At 44.4% G+C, this 16,273-nt stretch overlaps 1 protein-coding gene across 1 annotated transcript; it reads right to left on the bottom strand.

Moving 5' to 3' along the window:
- Positions 1-435: 435 nt before the first annotated feature.
- On the bottom strand, positions 436-15,676 carry NPY (neuropeptide Y). The gene is made up of 4 exons (XM_030550813.1): positions 15,402-15,676; positions 14,455-14,642; positions 6,495-6,575; positions 436-672 (listed from the first exon to the last, which is right to left on the bottom strand). Exons 2-4 carry the CDS (start codon positions 14,640-14,642, stop codon positions 648-650), a joined length of 294 nt encoding a protein of 97 aa, XP_030406673.1. The 5' UTR covers positions 15,402-15,676; the 3' UTR covers positions 436-647.
- Between the last annotated feature and the right edge of the window lie 597 nt (positions 15,677-16,273).

Raw genomic sequence — 16,273 nt, 5'->3', positions numbered from 1 at the left:
TATATTGTTTCCTGTCACTTTGTATATTGCCAGAATGAAGAGATTCCATTTTTTAAATCTGAACTCTTAATCAGTCTTGACAGTTTAGCAGAATTAAACCTCTTTGTATTTTGAAAATGCTATTAATTTTAATATATGGGTTAATGTAAATAATAAACAATTGTTCTGTATAATGAGTATGAAAAAACACTTTCCAGATCATTTTATTTTCCTAAATTATGTAGGATATATTGGATGTTATGAAACATAAATAAATTTGTATAAATCAAAACAGAAAAATTGAATTAAAGGCCCAGGTAAGTGTTGTAATTATTTCACCTTTCACAATTACTATTTTAATATTTGTGAAATGATCACTGTACATGCTACTTTAGACTGCAGGGAGGTTGTAATTCAGTTTTAATAGTTTAAAACAAATCTTTACTATGCCAATAATAGTGTTGTTGTCTTTTATTTAGTATGTTACATTGTGGAATGCACAAATAAATTATTTAAATAAACGTATATACAAGTATGATGAAGGAAAAATGCTACAGAATTCAGTACGATGGCTGCATGCACTGAGGAGTGATAAACTGTGATTGGTCTTATAGCAATAAGTATGGATTGAAAACTAGGAAAAGTTTGACGATGTGCTGAAATTTCCATCACCACATAGAAGGGTCTTCAAACCTGTAACACACATTAAACATGTTATGAAATTTTCTCTGAAAGATTTGAGATAGAACCAAATAGATTTTAAGATAATCAATGATCTTTTAATAGGAAAAAGTAATAAAAGGTCTCACTTTAATACCACTAGTAGAGTATGGGATACATTTCCAATGTGAGTATGAAGACTGAGTTGCTCCACTTCCATGAAAATGAATGGAAGTCAGGTGGCTAAATACCCACATGTTGTTATGTAATGGGCCCCTAAATGTTGCTGCATCAGTGCTGTGTCTTTGCAGTACTAAGACCCAGTGCAGAAAAAATGCATGCTAGTGGCTAACACTTGCTAAAAAATTATGGCATGTAGAGATATAAACATGCCTATTAGCACACTTGTATCTCCGACTTAGCAGTACAACAGACATTTTTCAAAGAGAGGACTTACTGAATTTAGCAAAATTCTATAATGCTGTTCTCCCAGAATTTAGTTTTTTCTAGAACTCAATCTGAAGGTAACAGCAGCGATTGTTAAAATCTTACAGTGCATTATTGCTTAATATTTTAAATAAATGACGTTTAAAATATTTGCTAAAGCAAATGCCACGGGCCCAAAGTATTTCTGTATCCTGGTATTGTACTACATGTGTACAGAAAGCGAGACAAAAAGAGGGAGAACATAACTGAGACAAAAGACAATACACATACAGTATAAGGATTTCCTAATGACTAGATGGGATCCACAAGATCAAACCCATGCACCCTTGCCATAAGAGAGTCATTTGTATTAAACTCAATGCTTCCCTTAGTTTCCCAGGGCATTTATTTTTGATCTATTTTCTCTAAGAATCTAGTAACGATGTTCCACTGAGGGAGAAACTTTCTTTAGATGTCCAAACGTACAGTGTTAATTCAAGACATTTATGGAGTTTCTCTTTATTAGCTGGTAAGAATGCACATCAGAGGAGACTCAGCCAATCTGAAAACTATTCGGGTTTTTCTTCATATTTCATTAATTTTGGGTACAATGTCTAAGTTCACAGAAGTGACAGAGCCATGAGATGTGACCCTTCTGGTGATGATACAGCAATGGGAAACTAGATCTATTCTCTAGCTACCCATGCATTCATCTATTTCTTAAATATATACATAATTACTTTACTTTAAGTTTTGAACTAATTTTAAACTGCTTTTATTTTTTATTAATCTTGGACCTTGTTTTAATCTTACTGTTGATTACAATACCCTGTTGAGGGCATGAAACTAAAATCTCTTCTTTATAATTTCTTCCATTTCACACGCACACTTGTTTATTTACTTTTGTTCATAGGCTTTAAGTTATTAATGATTATCAGCTCTAGGTTTCTTGCTGCCCCAAGCCAAAGCAGCAACAACAACAAAAAAAGCTGGAATGCCGCCCCTTGAAAAGGGCCACCCCAAGCACATGCTTGGAACGCTGGTGCCTAGAGCCGGCCCTGATTATTATAATAAATAAAGCATTGTAGCATTTTTGGAGGGGGGGGGAAATTATGTATAAAGAATTACATGGAGGAATTACATAAATTGTAACACTACATGTGTGCTGCCCCAAGCTGATGACACTGATAGCATTCCTTGAAGAATTAGCGTTCTGCCTTGTCTTTATAAAGCATAGAGAACCTCCATAACTTATTTCACTACAGTTTACATTAATGTTTACATCAAATCAATGAGATAAATTTTATCACAGCAGGTGCACTTAAAGTTATAACCATAATGCTGTATTTTAACTTTGTAGTAGAATTTCCTATACTTGGGCCTAATCTTGAAAGTCCACTGCTCGGACAATTTCCATAGGTATCAAAGGGTTTGCGGGATTAGGCCCTTCAGTCCCAATGCTGCAATGATTTACATGTGTGCTTAGTTTTAGGCACGAGAGTACTCCCATTGGGCTCATGCATATTGATTTATGAAGCACAACTGGCTTGGGTATTATGACATAGCTACTGTAAAAACAGTTTGCTTCTACAGTAGACATTATCATCAATCTTTTAAACATAACAGTTAAGGCTTAAACTCTGCTTACCCACTCTTAACTACAATTAAGATTTAAAAATACTATTTTACATCTTTATTAAAAAAATAAACTCAATCCAGATGAGGCGGCAAGTAGAATTTTGCAAGACTGTGTTAATCTTAGTGATTATTATAGTATTTTAATCAGATATGCCATTACCTTAAATGGATGTATACTTACAGGCTGAAATTCACCCCTGTGCAAAGGGCCAACACCAGACCTATGCATCTTTAAGGTTCTGCTTATTCCACACAACATCAAGTTTAAGTGGAATTTCAGTGATGTATAGATCTTATACTGGCCTTCTGCACTGATAGTCAGACCTTAGCAATTAACATTATACTGAGATAGTCAATAACACCTTTAATAAAATCAGCCACCCTGGACAATGTTGTTTTATATGATGTTATAGTAAAATCACACATCCAGATCATGAGCTTTCAGATGTAGATATTCTTGTGTGTGCCAAGCAAAATTTACCAACTTGTGACCTTTTCACTTTGTAAAATATTAGGCACAAAACTCATGCAAAACGTAATATTTTAAAGAAAGCATTGTACATAATCTGTGTTTAGATTAAGATAGTCAGAGATTTTCCCACCTAAAGATATTTTAAAAGAACCCAGGATTTCAGAGAGAAAAATAAAACTAAGGAAATTAACAGTTAATGGGGAAACATGCCTCAGGTTTCAGTATGTAGGTGGATCACTGTGACATTCTGTACCTCATGGGAATACCCTACACCCCCATGTTCATCCTTACAATATGATTGTGTGGTATCTAATGCAGTTTGTCATGTCGGCTGTCTTTGGAAGGCTCATGATGTACTAAGCATTGTTGTTATGGTAATATTATAGTAATCACTGTTATAGTAATGTTATAGGTTGTAATTTCATGTATATAGTTCTGAGGCTGAAAATGTGTCCTCATGGCTTAAAGCATGCCTAGGCAAAAACTCCTCAAGAGCAGAGGGGCAGTTCACACCTCATCAGGGCATGTATGGGACAAACCCAGCCCAGCCTCACGGGAACAAAGGACACTGGCCTAGGCAACAAGGAAAGATCTGTTGTACTCTCAAGTGAGTCACTCCTTCTTCCTTTGGTCAGTTTGGGACTGCGATGAGGTAATGCTCACCTGAGTCTGAAGGGAGTGGGGGGCAAAGCCAAGAGGGAAGAAAGAACATGATAAAAGGGAGATATGTTTGCCACGCTCTTCCTCTCTCTTCCACCTCCATCTACAGACATCACCATCAAGTGGCTGAAGCACTGATCAAAGGGGAAAGCCTGGCTGAAGGGCAACCAGCCAGCCTGTGGTGAGAAGCATTTAAGTTCGTAAGGGCATTGGAAGTGTTAAGATCAGCTTAGAATGCGTTTTGCTTTTATTTTATTTGATCAAATCCGACTTGTTATGCTTTGACTTATAATCACTTAAAATCTATCTTTCACAGTTAATAAATTTGTTTGTTTATTCTACCTGAAGCAGTACATTTGGTTTGAAGTGTGTCAGAGACTCCTCTTGGGATGACAAGTCTGGTACATATCAATTTCTTTGTTAAATTGACGAACTCATATAAGCTTGCAGTATCCAGTGGGCATAACTGGACACTGCAAGATGGAGGTTCCTAGAGTGGTGTCTGGGACCGGAGATATTGGCTAGTGTATTTTAGTTGCAAGTAGCTGAGAGCAGTTTACATGCCAGACGCTGTGACTGAACAGCACAAGAGTGGGAGTTCTCACAGCAGAACAGGGTAAGGCTGGCTCCCAGACAGGGCTGACTTTAGGAAGTGCGGGGCCCAATTTAAACATTTTTGGCGCGGCCCCGGCAGGGATGACTAAAAAAAAAAAAAGTAAAAAAAAGCTTTTCATTTCTTAGCAACCAGTTCCCTATAAAAAGTTCTGATTTAAGGGATGTGCCACAGTATGTATTTTTTGTACCAATAGAGTTACCATTCGTCCATATTTTCCTCCCGGATGGCGACATAAGAACCAAAAAGCCTGACATGTCCGGGAAAATATGTTAACCCTATCTAAGTTCTTTTTAAAAAAGATGGACCTGAACTAGAAATGAGCTCCATTTCACATGTGTGGGTCCCCGCACTCCCTGAGGGTGTGCTAAGGTGACCAGATGTCCCAATTTTATAGGGACAGTCCCGATTTTGGGGTCTTTTTCTTATATAGGATCCTACTACCCCCCACCCCCTGTTCCAATTTTTCACACTTGCTGTCTGGTCACCCTAGGGTGTGCACATGTGTGAGTTCCAGCTGCTCCCTGCTCCTCTCATTGAAGCAGGTGAGCAGGGTTACTGCCCTGGGAACTGCAAGGCACCAGTGGACATGGGGCTGGCTGAAGGCAGGGCAGGGGCTGACTGGAGGTAGGGTCTGGCTGCAGGCAGGGCAAGGGGTGCGGGGCTGGCTGGAGTCAGGGGGCTGTGGGGTGGGCTGGCTTGCTTCAGGCAGGGCCGCAGGGGGTGTGGCAGGGGTTGGCAGGGCTGGAAACAGAGGAGCGCAGGACTGGCTGGCTTCAGGCAGGAGGTGTGGCAGGGGTTGGCTGGAGACAGGGCAGGAGGTGCGGGGCTGGTGCAGGCAGGGCAGGGGGTGCAGCAGGGGCTGGCTGCAGGCAGGGGGTGTGGGACTGGCTGGAGGCAGGGGCTGGCTGGAGACAAAGAAAGGGGTGCGGGGCTGGCTGCAGGCAAGGGCTGGTGCAGGCAGGGCGGGGCTGGCTGCGGGCAGGGGTTGGTGCGGGGCTGGCTGGAGACGGGCTGGCTGCAGGCAGGGGGTGCAGGGCTGGCTGCAGACACAACTGGTGCAAGCAGGGCAGGGAGTGCAGGGTACAGGGGGTACAGCCCACCCTGTACAGTGAGTGCCGCCTCCTCCTCCTCCCTCCCCCACTGGGTAGCAGCAGTAGCCCAGGGCTCGGGGGCTATTTAAACAGCCCACGGCTTCCCTGCTTCCACCGTCCTGGCCCTTTAAATAGTCGAGGGAGCCCTGGGGAAGCAGTGGGGCTCCTGCAGCTATTTAAAGGGCTGGGGCAGTAGAAGCAACCGAGCCCCGGACTTTTTAAATAGCCCCCAGAGCCCCACAGCCCTACCCCTGGGCTCCAGCAGTGGGACTCTGGTGGCAATTTAAAGGGCCTGGGGCTCCAGCCCCTGCTGGGAGCCCCAGGCCCTTTAAATTGCCCCCTGGGGAAGCCGGGCCACCCCGGTACAGTGCACTGGCTCTTGCTGGTACGCCGTACTGGGGCTTGGGCGTGGGGCCCTCTTAGGGGCGGGGCCAAATTCAGGGGAATTGGTTGAATTGGCCTAAAGCTGGCTCTGCTCCCAGAGTCAAGGATTGGAGTGACCTAGCAGATCACTGGTCTGGATAACACCAGAGGGGAATGTCACAATCACCATCAGGAGTCAGGGTGGTATTCTGTGCAGCATTTCACAATAAGGGAGGTGCATCATGGGGATTCTTCCCTTCCTTTAAACATCAGGTATCAGCTACTGACAAAAGTAAGATACAGTACTTGACTTGGGCCAATGGTCTGATCTGGTATCATAGCCCCTATGTTCCTAGGATATTTGTGTTGTTCTAATAATGGATAAATAATTGTATTTGTGTGTGTATATATATATATATACACACACATACACACACACAAATACAATTATTTTATATATATAAACTGACATCCAAAACAGTGTTCTAATTTCTGATGCTTACGTATTTTCTGCCTATAAAAATCATTTACTGAAATAGCTAAATTTAAAACAGAAATAAAAGCTATCAAAAAGCACCTTTGTACTTACCTAGATCTAGGAATATTCTCTGTGCTTTCTCTCAACAAAAGATCTGAGATCAGTGTCTCTGGGCTTGATCTCTTTCCATATCTATTAAATGAAAAAAAAAAGTACTTAATTTTTCATACCTCCAACTTTAAAATTGAGACTAACTTTGGAATGTTCATACAAACCTTTATTGTAAAATTTTGTACGGCAAAAGTAAAGGCAACTCTCCAGCAGGTGTTTAGTTGAACCCAGTTTGCTCATAGGAGAATGTGTCACTCTAGTGTCACATTGTTAAAACATTAACAAATATGTTAATAACTAGTACATATCAAGACCCCTCATATAGAAATATTTTCCATAATCACCTGTTATAATGTACATGATAGAAACCGTACATTTCTAACATTTCTTTGTTTGGTGGGTATTAGCAGATATCTGACATTCACACTTTTTGTGCGGGAGGATATGCAAGTGAGGGAAGGAGAGAGAAGTTGAAATATGACAGCAGATCTGAGGTTTATGATCCTTTTCTACAAAGGCAGTTAAGGTTTTTTTGTTCAATTCCAGCACAGTTTTGGATAGTGCTGCATCTTCCATCAGAAATTCATTGAGTGAGAAATCCACAAAAACTACCTGCATTAGAAAGTGAATACAAAAAAAGACTCATATTGCATCAATTTACTATACATATAGACCAAGATTTCCAAAATTAATTAGTAACATGAGATGAGATTCCTTAAAGGGGCCAGATTTTCAAAATGTGTTGAGTATAGACCTGTGGAAAATCAAACACCTTAAAGTTGTCTCAAGTGGGGGACCCAAAACTTGAGCTACCCAAACTCACTAGTCACTTTTAAAAATCTTGCCATTGTAGATACTGTATTGCAAATCAGAGCATTTTAGTAAGATGGTATGACAATTGTTGTCGGGTGTTATCTTTGTTCTTAGTAAACCTGACAACTGTGTTTCCATTCCTGCATTTAAAAAAAAATCCTGAAAACAGCAGAATCCATTAGGAACATTTACTTGAAAAAACAAACAATCCCAATTCCCATTTCTTGTAAAGGAACGTGCCCTTTTTCTCCTTTCTGAAAACAGTATCAATAATGAGCAGTCAGCTTGACAGGTAATCCATTACTGCCTAGGATCACTAGGTTACAATAGTAATGGTAACCACAAGAGAACACTTCCTTCACTGTAAAGAAATAAAGATCATGGTTTATTACTTGTATGGATATATAGTAGAACCTCCGAGTTCGGGAATGGAGGTTGTTCATAACTCTGAAATGTTTGTAACTCTGAACAAAAGATGGTTGTTCTTTCAAAAGTTTACAACTGAACATTGACTTAATACAGCTTTGCAGAAGAAAAATGCTGCTTTCCCTTTCATATTTTGGAAGTTTATGTTTAACAGCACTGTAGTGTATTTGCTGCTTTTTGGGGGGAGGTGGTCTCTGCTGCTGCTTTATTGTGTATTTCCAGTTCCAAATGAGCTGTGTGGTTGACTGGTCAGTTCGTAACTCTGGCGTTAGTAACACTGAGGTTCTATTGAATGGGTAAAACGACAGTAAAATTACATTGGCAAAGAATTACTAAATGCATGGGATGAAATCCTGGCCCCACTGAAGTCAATGGTCCTCAAGATGTCCCTGCAGTGGGTTCAGCTAGATTGCAGAAGAGCAAACTTCCAACAAAAAACTCTCAGCTTTTCTTGATACAATTTGTGCGGTGATTTTCATATGCTTACCATGATATTTGACTGTGGAAACAAGGCTGACTTGTTATCATTATATCTTAATGACTGGATTTTTTTCCATGGTCTTTGTCAATTTAGTATGTTGTCCATGCTTTAGAGAGATGCAGTATCAGTTTCAAGTTCTGGAAGCAAATTTCTGTTATATAAACTGATTGAAAATGAATATCTGAAAAGAACCAGCCGCACACAGTGAAATGCTATTATAGTAATTCAATCAAGCGTGATGCTGAATCAAATGTCTTATGCTCCATCACCACAAAGGAACTTGTTTCTAATTACCTACTCCAATTAATATGGATGTGACTGGGGTGTCCCCTAAGGAGGAATCTAATTTCCCTGATTAAAATATTTGGTTTTAAGACATTGATTAAACAAATTAAAAACTGGATCCAGTAGCCCATACCTCGGCAAAATTCCCACTGACTTCAATGAGAATTTTGTCTGAATAAGGACTGAGTCGGGTCCCTTGCAAGAGAGGAGACATGGCTCAGATACATGAAGAGGATTCTTATTTTAAGATACTCGACACACTCTGTCCCTGAAACTCCCTGTCTCCCTGACTGAGGACAACACTTTGTGCTGCACTGTGTTGTCATACAGGATGTGTCTGTGTCTGTGTCCTGAATAGGGTTATGCCATCATGGAATGGAGTGCTGACTGAAGGATCAGCCCCAGTGGCAAAAGACTAAAAAGGAAAACAAATTCTTCTAATATTAAATGTTCGAGGCTTGGCTGAGCCCCTTAGTTTTGCAGTCTCTATCACCTAGGATAGCCCTTATGGTCACAGTAGAACAATGACAAGAGAACTGAACTGAAAGCCAAGGGCTGAACACAAAAGAGAATTAGTTGCCATTGGAGGAAATCCTTCATAAAGTCTTTACACCAGAGTAAATGGTACTTTCTCCGTATCTATCTTACACTCAGAGACTTTCCAATGACAGTATCCCAACCTACTGTTTGCTGTGTGCAAGATGTTTGAACAACCACTTCCATCAAATAGTATTAACATTTTAAAGATCAAGGACCAGCTTTGCAAAAGTGGCCAGTAGTGTTTGGTGCCCAATTTGAAGCCCGGTCTACTCCTAAAACTTAGGTCAACCTAGCTACCTAGCACAGAGCTATGAAAAAAATCATGCCCTGTGCAACACAGTTAGGTCAACCTAACCCCCACTGTAGATGCAGCTAGGTCAATGGAAACATTCTTCCATCAACCTAACTACTGCCTTTCGAGAGGGTGAATTCACTACAGCAACATAAAAATCCATTCCATCACTGTAGTGTCCACAGTAGTGTTACAGTGGTGTAGCCACAGTGCTGCAGCTGTGCTGCTGCAGTGCTTGTAGTGCAGACATACCCTTAGACATCAAGGCCTGTTTTCCAGAGGTGCAGATAATCCACAACTCCAGTTGAAGTCAAGGGGATCTGTGAGCACTCAGCACTTGTGACAGTCAGGCCATTGTTGTTTCACATTACGCACCCAGAGCACCACTTTTGAAAATTTGGGCCTGGGAATTCAAATCTTATAAGGTGTTCAGCACCTCTAGTAGGGGTTGAGGGTGCTCAGCAGCAAATTGTAGGAGGTGCTCAGAACCTTGCAAAGTCCTCAATATCAAAAGAATCTGCATGTAACAAAGGCTCTTTTTCACATTACAGATCTGATATAGATGTGAAATGGGAAAAATCTAGAGCCCCTGGATTAGAGCCTCTTCCTATAGGAATTCCACCTTCTTGTTGGCTTATAATTAAAACGATATGTTATATGTTTCTTTATAAGACAGAATGGCAAGGCATGCAAAGAACAAGCTGGGGGAGGCAAGTGGTGACAGTGAAAAGCCATGGGGGAAGTGAAGAAGAGAGGGAAGATTCAGGGGTCAGAAGCTGCGGGCAACAAACTGACAGGGCAGTGCCAGTTGCAGGAAGGAAGCCACTGTACAGGGATAGCAGATGGTTCGAGGAAGGATGGGGTTCTGACTCAAGCAGCAGGACAGGGATGAGGTCCAGACGAAGTTCCCAAGGGCACCACTGGAGCAAGAGGGTACAGCTAAGAAGGGCCCTGTCTGGGAATGAGGAATAGCCTCATGGAAGGTGAGGCAGAGGAAGTACAGTACAACAGGCCTTCGTGACCATCCCTGACAAGAGACCACCTGTCATGAGTGACTACTTGCAGAGGCCATGGGAATGTTTCCCCCCTATAATTTAACTGTGAAGAGTAACCACCTGTCATCTGCGACCAGTGACCACATTTTCTTACTCCCATCCATAAAAACAAACTTGTAGGAGGAAACTGATCTTCCTTACTTCTACGCTGCTGCTGGCAGTGGCACTGCCTTTAGAGCCAGATGCCTTTCCAACAGCCACCACTCTCCCACGTGCAAACCTTTGAAGAGAAGCCACTTATTACAAGCAATCACTCTTGCTAGCTCCCATGAATGGTCACTCTTGGCGGCAGGTTTTACTGTAGTTGTGGGTAACAGTAGCCCATGGGAAAGAGATAATAAGAGGTCTTGGTTAAAACAGCAGCAATTGCCAGGAGGGATGGGACAGAAAAAAGCCATCAGTAGCTACAGAAGCATCAGACGACAAAGCAGGCAGTGGAAACCTAAAAAGAAAGGGCACTTATCTCTGCCTCTTTCCTCTCAAACATACCCTTTCCCGTATGTTTCACCAATTGTGTGGTGAGCTGGAAGCTCATGGCTGGACCTAGGGGATTCCAGGGTAAGGGAGAGGCTGGGGGCTGTAGCACTTCAGTGCAGACACTATCTACGCTGACAGGAGGGGTACTCCCATTGGTGCAGGTAATCCACCTCCCTGCGAGGTGGTAGCTTGGTCGACAGAAGAATTTTTCCATCGACCTAGTGCTGTCTATACCAGGGGTTAGGTCAGCTTAATTGCCCAGCCCACGGGTGTGGACTGAGCAACGTAGATGGGTTATCCTAACTTTTTAGTACAGACCAGGCCTTGGATCTTGCTTAGCATCAGTGAGACATGATGAGCATGCCGAAATTCCCTCTTCCTCCCGTCGGGAGCGTCCCTGGCTATGTCTACACTTCAAACTAAGCCCAGGCTCTAACTCAGGTTTGAGCCCATTCCCTCTTCCATCCACACACAAATCAGTCTGATTCAAGGACCCGGGTCCTCCTAGAACTCTGCTAAGGGGGTGGGTCAAAGCCTGCGTCCTGAGTTCAAGCCCTATCATTTGCAGTGTGGATGCAAATACAAACACATTAGCATAGCTGAGAGAGTTGGGTCCAGAAATTGTAAACCCAGATTTACAATGCAGAGTGGATGTTCAAGCATGGGCTTGAAAATGCTGAGTACACAAGCCCAGGTCCCACAGACAGAGGCTTAGTTTGCAGTTTAGCTATGCCCTCTCATCACAGGTCTCTCTGCAGTCTCAGGTTCCATCGAGAGTGCTGGAACAATTTGTATAGTGGGGGTGCTGAAAGCCATTGAACTGAACTATAAACCCTGTATATAATGGAACCCACTTTGAGCCAGGGGGTGCGGCAGCATGCCCAGCACCCCTAGTTCCAGCACCTAGCTCGTCAGAACCAGTTCTGAAAACCATTATCCAGTACTAAGTAACATGAAATAAAGTTCCCACCGAAGAACTTTGACTTTAGTTATGCTGTTCATAACGAGAAAGGGAAAACTGTAAAAGTATAAGAGGTGGAGAGAAAGAAATGTATTGACACTTCTGCTAGAACATATTGAATATTACTCAAGATCCTAGATCAGACCTGAAAGACGTTTATGCCACACAAAATTTTCTATCATTGTTGAAATAGGAAATGTGCAAAAGTTAAATTAAAACCAATTGCAAGCCTGTTGCCGTGGGTTGTTTCAGTGCAGTTAATGCACTGAACAAGAGAAACGGTGCATCATGTTTTTTAATAAAGTCCTATTTGGACTTTAATAAAGGAATTTAATAAAGTTCATTCCTCTGATTACAGTGTGGTCCACTCTGGAAAGTGACATTGTGAAACTGGCACTGTAGGGTTCTACATTTATTGTCTCTCAACTCTCTGACTCTCCAACTCAAATTTACTCCATTTAAAAGTAAAATGAGTGTTCCCCCCACTTGCCACCTGGAATATAAAAATCATACTTGATTCTTTTTTGCTTCATGCCTTATGATCAATAAAGACTTTGGTTAATCATTCTATTTATAATGTGCACACTAGGATGGAATCTAGCTTATTCTCCCCCTGCTATACTGACTTTGTAGCACTAAGAGGGATAAGGAGGGAGTAAAATCTTATTTTTGTCACTAAAGGAAGCAGATATGAATATGATATAAACGTAAGCAGTGGATCTGTTAAGTAAGATGATGTCATTTTTACACAGTCACTTTTCAGACTAGAACCACACTTGAAATACTGTCTAATGCAGCGGTTCTCAACCAGGGGTACCTTGTATCTCTGGGTGTAAGCAGAGGTCTTCCAGGGGGTACATCAACTCATCTACATATTTGTCTAGTTTTAAAACAGGCTACATAAAAAACACTAGCAAAGGCAATCAAAGTAAAATTTCATTCAGACTATCGCTTGTTTATACTGCTTTATATACTATACACTGAAATGTAAGTACAATATATTCCAGTTGATCTATTTTATAATTATATGGTAAAATTGAGCAATTTCACTATTAGTGTGCTGTGACACTTTCGTATTTTTATGTTTGATTTTGTAAGCAAGTAGTTTTTAAATGAGGTAAAACTTAGGGGTACGCAAGACAAATCAGACTCCTGAAAAGAGCACAGTAGTCTGGAAAAGTTGAGGGCCATTGGTCTAATGAATAAATCAGCTGATATAAGAAATTGTATTTGAGAAACAGGATATGAGAGAAGACGTGGGAAACCAATGTAGTGATTCAAGAGTGTGAAGAAAGGGGAAGATGATATGGGCAGAGCCTTGGAGAGAAGAAGAGAAAATCTTGGCATCTGCATTTTATGTGAACTAGAGGGAGGAAAGCAAAAACACAGCAAAAAGGAGGTTCCAATAGCCTAGATGGGAAATTATCAGAGCATCAGCTTTTGTGGGTGACGCATAGTTCAAAGGAAGCTTTCTCTTCTATTAGCCAGCTGAACTAAATTGGACTGATGCCCCCGAATAAAGGGATTTGACGTTGTAATTTTACCTTTCACTTCAATCTGATGTTTCACCACATACATCTGCAGTAACATGAGCAAGTCAGGGCCATTCCTAGATAACCATTAAAGGCAGGCTTGCCTACCGACACAATGCGCTCTTTAATTATTTGTTAAGTGACTGGTGTACTAAGCAGCTGTCAAAACAAAAGATTTCTGAATTACTACAATTCTTCAGCAACAATAAGAACTGTCACTCGCTCCAGATAAACACTGGATAAATATGAGATACAGCGGCAGCAATGAAAGTGTGAAATTGTTCTGCTTTTTTTCCTGGTCTATCTCACACTCTCATGTTCCAAGTTTATGTTTTATTTCCCCCTTCGCTTCTGCCGGTACTCTCTCCATAAAATAAACTTCCTATTACTTTCATGTTCCTAGCCCCGAAAGCTCTTCGTGTTAAAACTGACAAAACTGGATAAGCCCATATTGGTACCACTCCACCAATCCTTTATTACATGTTATTCATATTGGAGGTCACATTTACCTACACGTTACACAAAACCCATGTGCTGTATCTGGACAGGAACTGCCTCATCATGAAGCAGTGGCTGTGGTTGCTACAGAAATGGAATTCACCCTTATCACACTTTTTTCTCTTACTGTTTTTCTTCGGGGCCTCATTTTTGTGAATTCACAAGTGCTCAGAGCTCTGACTGGGGCATTTTAGCTTCCCCACAGTTGTGCCCCCCTCACCACTTCACCTCTTATATTGCTCTTTCCATACCCCACACTGGACCATGCTCAGTCTCTGGTGCCTGATCTCAGCCTTGACCAGACTGTCCTTTACGTCTGCCCACCTGGCTGGTGTAGAAGGACCATGAGCTAGAGATCCTAGTGGAGTTAGATCCCACTCCCAGCAGTGCTCACTAGTGGCTGCTGTGCAGAGGGCACGAGCCCCTCATACAGAGCAGAGCCTGGGCGAGATCAGAACTTATTTCCCCAGTTTGTTTTCTGAGAAACAGGATGGGGGTGAGCCTGCTGAATACACAGGCTCTCCCCCCACCCCACCCCACACACAGGACAGCCGGTCTGTGCTCGCCCTTCCTGCCCGCGCTGGGGTGTCCAGTACCTACCTCTGCCGCGTGATGAGGTTGATGTAGTGCCTCAGTGCCGAGTAGTATCTGGCCATGTCCTCCGCAGGCGCGTCCTCGCCGGGGTTGTCAGGTTTGGATGGATACGCCTCCGCCAGCGTCCCCAGGCAGATCAGCAAGGACAGGGCGAAAGTCACCGCGGACAGCCACAACCGCATGGTCCCCTGCATCTGCACGAGACCCGGGCGGCGGGGGCGGGAGAAAGGAGCGTGAAAGGGCGGGCGCCGGGCTGCAGCTGAGCCTTCCCGGGACTGAGCGCTCGGCGGCGGGACTGTGTCAGTCCCACCCGGACACGACTTGCGAAGTCTGCGCCCCCCCCGCCCCCCGCCTTTCTGGCGGGCATCGGCCACGCGGGAGCCGCTCGCGCTGGATAAAAGTCCCCGCGCCCCGAGCTTGTGCAAGGAAGTTGCACTTGTCGTCGCCTGAGGCGGGGGGGTGGAGGGTGGTTATAGCAGCAGCCGCAGGGCAGAGCTGCACGAGCCAGGACACGCTGCGGGGATTTTCTAGGAGGATGTGAGGAAGCGACCCGGAGCCTCCAATGCAACGTGAGTGGGGAAAGAGACCCACGCACCGGCACACTTGGTTTCCCCTTAAAAAGCTTGTGGGCGCTGGTGGTTTCTGACCGCCCGCTCCACCGGCTGCTGAGCTGGACCCAGCCCGGGCAGGAGGCGGCACCCAAGCCGGGGCTCCCCCTTGCAAACGGGCAGCGGCTTCGCACCTCCTCCGAAACGCGGAAGACACGAATGTTTCTGCACCCGAGCCCGGGCGGGCGAGGCACCGCCGGAGACCCCCGCCGCGGGGCCGGTGCTAACGAGGGGCGCGGAGCCGCCCCGCACCCGCTCCCGGCTGAGGCGGGCCCCTGCCCGCTTTGCGCGCGGCGGGCTGGCAGCGTCCCCCGGCCGGCACCAGGGGGCCCCGCGGGTACTCACGGCGGGCTCTGTAGCTGGGGCTTTTCCCGCGCTCAGGTCGGCGTCGCTCTCTCGCCGTGGCTCGACTCTCCGGTCTGTGGCTCGGCGCCTCGCCGAGGTGTTTTATGGCTTTCCCAGCAGGCAGGAGGGGCCTCGGGCGGTCACGCTTGACGCTTCGGCGACTCCAATCCCCTCGCCGCCTGCGCCCTGCCCCGGGATTGGCACCAGAGGCTGCTGCTGCCTCTTGACACTGACACCCCCATCCCCGGCACCCGGGGAGGGGAGAGCGGGGCGGCTGCTGACGGGTCCTAAGCCAGCCCTGCCCCCTCCACACACCCACCGCACCGCCGGGCACCTCCCCCGCGCAGAAGCAGGGTGAAGCTGGGGCTACCTGGCCCCGATGGAGCCTCCCCGTTGTCCTCTCCAATCTCCCACACTGCGCTGGCAAAACTGTAGCTGCTCCTACTGCACCAGAACAAAAAAGTCCTGGCCCCCGGCGCAAACGTGTCGCAAAGAGTCCGGTGCAAACCCGCTGTCTTACTGGATCGAGTCACTTTTGGCAGCCACCTCCCAGTTTCCACAGCCTAAACGAGGTGCAGCTGCTCCTACTGCACCCATAAAAACTGCTCATGATGGAGTAATAGTAGTTCGGGTGCCCTGGATCTTACACCTGAATCCTGCCAGCTACAGCCCTTGTTTTGCACAAATCCTCTAATTGTACAGCAAAACTGGAGAACAGGTGTAGATATGCCTTTTACACACACACCCCCCCCCAAAATAATACAAAACCCTGATGCATCCTGGCACAACATCACCACAGAAAACTTGCACTGCCGGATATAGCCAATTTTTCACCCTAATCTCAAAATTTCACTGCTTAAATATAGAACAAG

Source organism: Gopherus evgoodei, chromosome 2, assembly GCF_007399415.2.
Source record: "Gopherus evgoodei ecotype Sinaloan lineage chromosome 2, rGopEvg1_v1.p, whole genome shotgun sequence".
In the NCBI taxonomy this organism is placed as follows: Eukaryota; Metazoa; Chordata; order Testudines; family Testudinidae; genus Gopherus; species Gopherus evgoodei.
The sequence above is the reverse complement of the archived record's forward strand: the minus strand, read 5'-3'. Positions and strand labels throughout refer to the sequence as shown.

What these genes read in the sequence shown, in the direction of transcription:
- NPY (XM_030550813.1), bottom strand. Translation starts at nt 14,642, where the DNA reads ATGCAGGGGACCATGCGGTTGTGGCTGTCCGCGGTGACTTTCGCCCTG. An exon ending in AACCTCATCACGCGGCAGAG is followed by an intron (nt 6,576 to 14,454) that starts GTAGGTACTGGA and finishes TTCATTTAATAG; the next exon opens with ATATGGAAAGAGATCAAGCC. An exon ending in GAGAATATTCCTAGATCTAG is followed by an intron (nt 673 to 6,494) that starts GTAAGTACAAAG and finishes TGTGTGTTACAG; the next exon opens with GTTTGAAGACCCTTCTATGT.